The sequence below is a fragment of the Watersipora subatra genome, chromosome 2 (genome assembly GCF_963576615.1).
Source record: "Watersipora subatra chromosome 2, tzWatSuba1.1, whole genome shotgun sequence".
Classification (NCBI taxonomy): Eukaryota; Metazoa; Bryozoa; class Gymnolaemata; order Cheilostomatida; family Watersiporidae; genus Watersipora; species Watersipora subatra.
Window position 1 is genome coordinate 53,845,079 of NC_088709.1, and position 10,375 is coordinate 53,855,453.

At 35.6% G+C, this 10,375-nt stretch overlaps 1 protein-coding gene across 1 annotated transcript; it reads left to right on the forward strand.

The window, feature by feature from the left end:
• Positions 1 to 2,014: 2,014 nt before the first annotated feature.
• LOC137388330 (uncharacterized) lies at positions 2,015 to 7,242 on the forward strand. Its single transcript, XM_068074816.1, has 4 exons — positions 2,015 to 2,087; positions 2,564 to 2,694; positions 5,565 to 5,643; positions 6,758 to 7,242. The coding sequence occupies exons 1-4, from the start codon at positions 2,015 to 2,017 to the stop codon at positions 7,240 to 7,242; spliced, it is 768 nt and encodes a 255-aa protein (XP_067930917.1).
• The last annotated feature ends 3,133 nt before the right edge of the window (positions 7,243 to 10,375 follow it).

The window sequence follows — 10,375 nt, forward strand, 5'->3', positions numbered from 1 at the left end:
TGCGCGTGTTAGCACACAGGAAAATGCATACACGATTGTCTTTCCATGCGTGTTTCTGTGTGTGCTTGTGTGTGTCTTGTGTGCCTGTATGTGTGCATGGGGTTTGTTTGTGTGTGTCAACAATACAAGCAGGTATGCGTGTGTCTATCTGAGTCTCTGCATGTATGTGCGTTTTTGTCTGTACATTTTTGTACGTGTATTTGTGTGTGGTGGGTGTTGTGTATGTGTACTGTATGGTGTTTGTGTCTGTACATTTCTGTATGTCTGTTTGTGTGTGTGCGCGCAGGTATGGTATGTGGTGTATGCGTACTGTGTGGGCTTGGTTTGTACTGGGTTTTTACATATGTGCATGTGTGTGGTGTATGTGTACTGTGTGTGGTGTGCATGCATATGTGTACTGTGTGCATGTGTGAGTGTGTGTCGCTGTCCGTGTCTGTGTGTATGTCCGGGTGCATTTATATATATATGTGCCTGTTCTGTTATGAGCAAGTATATGAATGTATTTGTTTCTTTCTGTGTCTGCTTGAATATTATTAGAATTACCATCAATGCTCTGCAAAAAATTTTCGAATAGGTGATATAGCGAGACTCAATGGGGGGAACCTTGGTTCAATCACACTAAGCTGTTTTAATCCGTCAAAAAGTAAAAGTAAATTTACTAGTAAAGAAAGTAAAAGGTACAATTTTAACGATTTAATGTGTGTGTTTGCGTGTGTGTGTGTGTATGCGTGTGTGTGTCTGTGTGTGTGTGTATGCACGTGTGCGCATACGTTTTGGTGGGTATTTGTGGGAGTTTGTGTGCAAGCGTGTGTGGGCGCACGACTGCGCGCATTTGTGCATGTGTGTCCGTCTGTGTTCAAATGTATGTGTCTGCGTTGTTGTGAGCAAGTTTATGACTCTCTGTCGGTCTTTGCGAAGATTGTTAGAATTACTGACACCGCCTGCAAAATAAATTTTTAAATGTTGCAGATGCACGAAATTCAATGGGGGAACTTTGTACAATCACCACAAGATTCTCAAGTCTGTCAAGTGGCTACCATAATCTTCAAGAACAAGTTTTTAACCTGAAAGTTAAAAGTAAATTTAAAACTATCAAACTGCTACTATGTAGGACTGCTATCAAGCTGCTGCTGTGAACTTTCAGTAGAACATTTTGTGATAGACGAACGGATCAAATACATTGCTGTTATTGTTACATAGCTGTTGATATATCTGGGATTGTGGGTGCGAGTGCATGTCTATTCCTCTGTGTATGCGCGCGTGCATTGTTGTGTGTGTGTTCGTGTATGTGTGCGCGGGTCTGTTAGAGTCTGTGTTTATGTTCATGATTGTGTTGTGCGAGTGTCTGTGTGACTATTATTAAAATTACCGTTAGTACTGGCAAACTTGTTTTCCAATTGTTGCAGACTCACAAGATTTAGTGTGTGCGTATGTGTAGCGTGTGTAGAGTATGTGTGCATCTGTGTGTGTGCGTGCGTGCGTGTGTATGTGTGTATGGTAGAATTTGCGTTTATGTACATGTGTGCATTGTGTATGTGTCTGTGTGTGAGCATGTATGTGTGTGTATTAGTGTTGGGCCGGTATTTGGTTATCCGCTCTTACCGACACCGAGGGATTCTCGCTATCCGAGGAAACTAATCACTTTTAGTGACAGCTAGTTATTCGCGGCCAGCTTGATATGATCAGTATCTATCCGTAAAAGCCTATCGGTAAATGGTTATCCAGATGGATTTTTGTTGCTTTGGAAATTCTTCGATTGTTATTGGTTAATTGCAAAAACACCTCTTTGACGAGCATGGTAACCTCAGCGCGCATTGGCGAATGAATTCAACGGACTTTTCTACGCTTACCGTATCTACTGTTATATTACGTTAAATTGGTAATGCCACCAGCCTCGAAGGTTTGGGAGTTCTTCTTCAAAGATAGGAGGATGTAAAAAGACTCTAACGACGCCCTTGTGACATGCTTGTTGTGTGACAAAGAGTTGAAACAGACCAGAGGATCTACCAGCAACATGATATCGCATTTCAGATCAGCACACGCCAGTAAGCTCTACTCAACCTCCTCTGATTCAAGCTCTGGTTCAGGTGAGTCATTGAGATCGATTAAGTTGATTATAGAACAATCAAGAATAGTAAACAGTAAGTCTATAGTCTATGCAAAACTAGGAAAAACAAGATAACCCACTCGACTCCAGCAATTCTTTAGTATAGCTATTAACTCCAAATTACACTACTTAGTACTTACTTTATTTTACATAATTATTAATGGAATTGTAGCTAATAAAATAATTTCATTATAACTTTTATATTCATGTAATTAAAAATTTATAAATACTAATTAATTTTAATTAAACAGTTTTGATATTAATTTCAAATGGTTTTTCAAGTTGATATCTCTGGAAAGACTTGAATTCATGATACAATTTGCAAATTGTTATAGATATAACGTTGACTGCTATGCTAGCAAGCTCAGGTCAAACTTTCAAGTTTTTAAATGTTATTGCTAAATAAATATGATAATTTGTAAAAAATGACCTTGTTTCCTTCGTTGTAATTAACAGGTACAAAACCAATGTCTTACACCATGGCATCATCTACCCAAAAGAAGCTGGACAGCTTCGGAATGACTGATCTTGATCACAGCGATTCTCTTCAGCTCTCTATCATACTCTCCTCTCTTTTTCAATACTCTGTAAGTCACCCCTTATCATTGCTTAAAGCAATTTGTTTTTATTTTATATTCTCTTTGAATTGTCCTGCTTTACTTATATTCAGTTTTAATCGAAGTTATCAGAAGATAAACCAGAAATATGTAAACCTTAGTAACTGTAATATATGGAGTGTGTGAGCCATATAGATCAGTGAATCATAGTTGAGCAAAAATTAGGTTTGCATAAGATTTACCAAACATAGAAAGAGTTTGGTAACTTCAAACTCAACTATGGATGCTGTGCAGGGGAATTTGGTAAAGTTTAAAAGCTATCCTAAAATGATTGCTATGGTTTAGATGGGTAACAACCGCACAATTGCCCTTAGTAAACTTTTTCCCGACAATAATTGATCCGTAATACAACTCCCCCACTTAAAAAACACATTTAAAAAATTTATTTTCTGCCCCAAAATGCTTTATTATTTCATTATTTAAATTCGGAGCAGTTATCCTATAAAGGAAGTTGTTTTGCAGCCGTTTAAATAAACTTGTACTAAAAATTGTGGGAATATCGTAAACAATGGGAGCTTATACATTAACCTAGAGCAAGGTATCCTAAAAAGTGTATTATTATATTGTCTAAGACTTTTAGACATTTTATCTAAAGAGTGTAATACTTAATTGTACCACATAAAACTATTAGTAATAAAATGCTTAACTTATAGAGTGAAGTTCCACTTAAACATATTTTAATATTTAGCTCTGATTTATCATTGAGCACTCTGTAACGAATTGTGCGGCATCTACTTTATGTATATGAATTATAAATATGAATATATATACATGTATATATATGCATGTATATATAATGTGCATATAATATAATGTATATTTATTGTATATTTATATGCAATATACATAAATATCATATGGTTTATTGATATATAATTCATATTGATTTATATATATTTACATATACATGTATATAAATATAATATTCATGTGTATGTATTTGAAGTATGTACATGAGAAAGTATTTATGGTATCTTCAAGCTGTACAAGTGAGCAAAATACACATGTCATACAGCCAATCAGTGTAATTACTTAACAGTATAAACTTGGCTGAGGAATTCTAAGATTTCTAGCGTAATGTGATGATATCACTCATGCAGTATTTCACAGTGTTAGCTCGTATCTGTAGTGATACACAGTACATTGCTACGGCGGTGCCCAATATCGCGGTACTGCCAAGCCATTTTTAGTGTCTGCAAAATTAAGTTATAGGCCTACACTTTCTTATAGATATACATCTATTTCAATGACAACCAACTAAAATCTGTTTAAAATTTTAAATTCAACATAATTTTTTGCATAGAAATACAAAAATCTAGATAAGTATCACAACTTCTTGATATTGGTTGCTATGACATTTTGAAATGTAAACAAAATTTTGCATTGATTTTCGTTTCTCAAACTTTAATACCAGTTTTCTCAAAACAATTTTCTCGCGCTAGTGGTAAACATGCATTCAGTTTATTGACCATAAAAGCCGCTGTAATTAAGCTAGAATAAATTTTTTTTTGCAAAATAACTGATAATCTTCTCCTTATGTTAGTGTAGACTCTAAATCTCACACACCCGACTTAACCATGGTTTCTGTGATCATGAACCATTTTTTCACTTTGGTTACAGATCGCTGTCAAAACCATTCTGCATTCAACACAACCAACTTTCAAACTGTATATATTACACAGCAGCTTGCCATTTTACTTATAATATTGCATGTCTCTTATTGCAGGTGAGAGATATAAACATACTAGCCGTGTCACCCGGCGTTGCCCGTGTAATAGAAGAATATTTGGACAGAAAATTAATTTGTATTTAACATATAATCACATTTGCCATTCTAACTTTCAAACTACATATCATGAGAGAAGTTTTTTGTCTTATAAATAATGAGAAGTGGTGAGAGTTTTGCTATTAGGGCCATTAGGCAGTTAAATAATGTGAGGAACAGCTTCTCGTGACGTTATGCTATGACCCGCGTCATACGTAAAGCAGTTAGGTATAGCTCTGATATAATGCCTTATATTGGTTGGCCAACAACTGCGACATCCTTAGTCCAGTGGGCTAGACATAAGACTTCTGCCCGGCTTCGTGCGAGATCGAATCTTCGTCGGTATGTAATATTTATTTCAAGGATTTATATTTATAAATATTTCAATATTTATAGCCGGATTTCTGACATACGACACACGGATTTTGAAAAATATATATATATAGATAATCATTTCCTTTCATTATTGCTGTTTGTTGTACATAATAACAACCAGTACATTGCAGCTACTATTGCAGTTATCCTATTGCACTGCAGTGACATTTGACGGCTAATATTGCATTTCTCAACCAACAGTACCTTCTCTTTTTTCCAATATCACTTTGGTTGTGGGCAGTATGACAGGAAAATTTCTAGTATTGTGTATATTTATTGTGTATTTATGTTCATTATAAACATATATCTTATGGTTTATTGATATATAATTCATATGTATTTATATATATTTACATGTACATGTATATATATATAATATTCATGTATATATAATATTCATGTATATGTATTTGAATTATGCACATGAGAAAGTTTTTATGGTATCTTCAAGCTGTACAAGTGAGCAAAATACACATGTCATACAGCCAATCAGTGTAATTACTTAACAGTATAAACTTGGCTGAGGAATTCTAAGATTTCTAGCGGAATGTGATGACATCACTCACTCAGTAGTTCTCAGTGAAGTTACACAGTAGTTACAGTGAGTTACACAGAGTCCCTTCATTCTGAGCTATTATTATTAACTATTATTGACTGCTATCATTCTTCGATCATGAGCATCGCGCATTGTCCACCACAGACTGGCAGCGGGATAGGCGGGCTTCGTTTATCCTCATCCAGCTCGCTGGCCGAGCTGGATAACACCTCTTATGGTTTCGGTAAGCAATGTATAAATACATGTTCATTTTCACTGAAGGAATATTGTAAGTTTATAATCTGTCTATAAAAAAGATGTAATGTTTCTCTTCCTTGAAGCAATATAAGTTTATAATCTGACTATAAAAAGATGTGAAACTCATAAACTATTGTGAAAATAAATACATTAGAATCGATGTTTAGCTAGTTACTACTTAGCGACTGCTGAAAGGAATAAGGACCTCATCTAAACTGATATATTGTTAAAGTGAGAGACAGTAGAGCAGTGAGCTGTAGAGGAGCAATTTATGTGTCTTTTAAAAACAAAGAGTCTAGTATCAGGCGCTTCAGTTCAAAAATTTGTGTTGGAATCAAACCAAAGCGGATGGCGCATGAGAAGTTGTCATACCCATTAATTTCCTTTCATCATTCAAACTGTAGTTTGTGGAATGAATCAACAAACATGAAAATGAGAGACTATTTAGTCACGCATTTGACATATGAGCAAAAGATCTGACTGTTATGTCTATATCCTTTCTCACCAATTTTTTGTTTGTCTAAGACATGTCTGTAAAATAAAACATAACATTTAATATATATTATAAAAATGCTTAAGAATGCTTGCTTTTGACTCATATTTGATTACTTTATTCTAGTCCATACTACCTCCTTTGTTAGGTTGATATGAAATATTTTAAACTGATATCAGCTGCTTCAATCAACTTAGTAAATCAGTCAAAAGACTGCAACAAATTTAATTATAAAATGTAGTGACATTTATTCGAAAGAGTAGCCTCAGGACCTACGTAATAATAAGTCATGAAAGGTCATGATGTCGTTATTCTTATTAAAAACTCGCTATAGCTAGGCCAGTACACTCAACTAAAAGATTTCCTTAATATAAGACTTGATAAATTCATTAACTATTTGCAAGTGTCTTTCTCCACAAATTCAATCGGTGAAAAAGTGAACATCTCATGGTGACACAACTATTAACATTCCGCTCCAACCAAACTTTTATGAACTGTCATAACTTTCACTATTGAGTCAGAGTGTTACGAAACTCGATAAGTAACTTTGTTACAAATAGAACTCGATCTAAGACGTTTAAACTGAAATTGTATTATTTCATTTTAGAACTCCCTGAATTCTTTGCTCAAGAAGAGGGCAGCTCTTCCTCCTCCGGACAATCTGCGCCAGCAATTACTTGGCCACTGCCTGCTGCCCTTCAATTTATGCTAGATGCTGGTCATCTAGCTACTTTGAGGGCAGCAGAGCCAAAAAATTTAACGTGGCCAGTGATGGAGGAAGAGCTGCCTGATTCGACATCTACTCCTTCATCTCAACCTCTTCCAATGCAATCAGCACCCTATCCACCTTCACACTCCAAATCTTCACCTCAATTTCATTCATCAACACCCCGATCAGTACAAAAGAAACCATCACCCCATCTACCTTCACCATCGAAATCATCACCTGCATCTCCATCATCAACATACTCAAAAGCACCACTCCTCCCATCATCGCCACCATCTCCAGCCCAAACTGGAACAGTAACAAAGATTTTAATTGGTTGCGCCGCGGTAGGAGTGGCAGTGGCAGCCTTCAAGCTGTACAAGTAAGTTCTTATGCTAAACAACCTATATCATTATAGTACATGTTCTATTGCTGACTAAAGCCTGGTTCCTATATCGATTGCGAGACTCCGGCGGTAACAGGCCCGCTGGCATATGTTCACATAAAGCCACATCGTTATTAATATCGTAAACATAATTTTGTGATCAAATAAAATTTTCGCTCCCCCATGCCGTTCCTATAATGGTGACCTTTACCCGTACAGTGCATTCGGGAAGGCTTTGCCTGCGGTTTTTGCGAAATTTGAGCAGTGCGAAACTATTGCGATGCTGCCGGCAACTACTGGCGGTCCTTGGTGGTACTTGGCGTAGGTTCCCATTTCACCGCTAATAACCAGCTGTGCTGTCGCCGGTGCTTTGCGACGTATATGGGAACCAGCCTTTAAGAATTTAACTAATATCTACATGTTACCAAATATAATTCTTTGACTTGTAGGCACTGGTGCCAATGAAACCACCACTTCATTGCCACCAGAGGATGCTGCCATTGCCACTTCTTTCCATCCACCAACTCACCTACTATCGCCACAACAACTGTCACAACCACCACCTCTACTATCCCAATCACCATCATCTTTCGCTTCACCACCTCTAACACCACCACTGTCGCAACCACCACAAACACCGCCACAATCACCAAATCATCTTCACCACAACTTCATATTTACCCCATTCACTTCATCGCCACCATCACAATTGCCCCTCTACTACCATCACTATCGCCTCACCATTAATCATCATCAACACTACACATGTCGACTCACCACCCCTACCGCCTAGCCCGCCACCCGCTGCCAGTCAACTTCCAACCCACTTTTACTCAAATAAAGCCCATCTCTTCTAATCCACTCTTCACCACAACACCACCAACCACCACAACACTATATCTCAGCCAATGTTGAAGTGAGTATTGATTGTCATTATGATGGATGTAACTTTGTTAGAGGATTCTTGACAAGTCATGGCAGTTGAGTACTGACAGTTTAAAGTTTGCTAATATTTGATAATATTTAGTTTCTACTCAGTAAATGTCTGGCGTTGCACGGGTAAACAAAGAAACTAACTAACAACTTTGACTAACTTAATACGTAACATAAGTTAGCTCAATATTTGTTCTATTACACACAGCATAGGTAAAAAGATGCAAAGATTTGGAAGCATGATTCGCTGACATATGATATGATGACTTTCTATTGACTTTTGACAGTCCAAACCTTATAAATCAATAGAGGGTAAAAGGCGTGTCATTTGGCAAGCCATCTTTGGTCTTTTTATTAACTGTTGTCACTGATTTACACAAGAATAACAGTTTATACTGTTTATGCTATGAATAGTAATACTGTATCACATCTGCTTATCGAATTCAAGGATAGAAAAATAGTTATAATCTTCTGAATGCTGCATCTCTTTTATTATTTTCTATCTGAGAGTAGTTGAAGGTGATGTTATATATATATATATATATATATATATATATATATATATATATATATATATATATATATATATATAATATATATAAATATATTATAATTACTATAAATTCCACTGTCATACAGCCCACGACCAAAGAGATGTTGGAAAAAAGAAAGGGTACTGACGGTTGAGAAATGCAATATTAGCAGTCAAATGGCACTGCAGCGCAATAGAATAACTGCAATGGTAGTTGTAATATACTGGGTGTGGGTGTTATTATATGTTTATATCTCTCCCCCTGCAATAAGAGAAATGCAATATTGGCCAATATTAAAAGTAAAATGCAATGATATTATTAGAATAGCCAATATTGTTAATATAGTAATAATATAAAACCAATGCACAATTTTGTTTACATTTCAAAATGTCATAGCTAGCATTATCAAGAATTTGTGATGTTTATATAGATTTTTCGAAAAGCTGTACTACGTAGTCATTGTTCTGTAGTCATCCAAACTTATAATAAAATATTGTAATGATTTCATAAGAATTGTTAGAAGGAAATATCATCGTCATTTCCTTTACTTACACTGCATTGGACATCAGTTAGAATATCAAAGTACTCAAAAGTGTCTAAAATGTCAGTTATTTTGAAATCAGCAAATTGTCGAATTGCCGAAACCTTCGGCAATTTGACAATGATATATAGACTGGTGAAATGTGCACGTTATTTTTTTATGAAATGCGCGCGACTTAATCATTTTATTCTCTGTTGCTTGGCGTTTCAAGTTCCGGTCCTAACTTTGATAAAAGTAAGGCTTTTATGGCCTTACTTTTATCAAAGTACGGCCATAAATAATACTAAGTAACGATTTTTGGCCAATAAATCTGTCTATTTGTGTATAATTCATTCAGATGGGTACCTTTTAAGATACTGTCGACACTTTTCAAAGACTTGGTAATATATTTGAATTGGTTTATATGTGTTTTTTATCGTTATTATACTTTAACGACTCTGCTAAACGATGGTTAAAATTTTTCATGAGTTTTCAAAACGAGGGTTTGCGACGTCGTTGTTGAAAATTTTCGTAAGTTGTGTGCACATGCATTTATCATGTGAATAATTTATCATAATAATCACATCATTTATCACATCATTACACATGCACATAACGGTAGCCTCGTAATACTCAATGACCGGAATGAAACTCTTATTTAAAGTGGACGAAGGTTTGGAGCTCCCGCCGAATTGGAGAAAGTTGGGGGGCTTTTTGTATGTATATATCTCTTTTTCGCGGGGATAAAACCTAATGAATAAGAGAGTTTTACAACATTTACTTCAAATTGAAAAGCAGAAAGTCCATACTTGGAGTGAACTAATAAAATAATTAAAATAGCATTACTAAGGTGTGCCTAGATACGCAGATTTGTCATTATTTGATACATTACTAAATTGAGTATAGATAGCTTTATTATGATATGATACAGTACCGAGGTAAGCATAGATAGCTTTGTAATAATGTGATACAATCAGATTGTCTCTTAGTGATTACATTAGTAATCTCTTATGGTCTCCAAGTGATCTCTAAATTAGAGAGTCTCCATGTGATCTCTTAGCATCTCTAAGTTGGAGATCATGCTTCTTTTGAATTACCATGTTCTTAAATGTCGGTTGCATTTAAATGCAATTTTTGTTAGCTTTGGT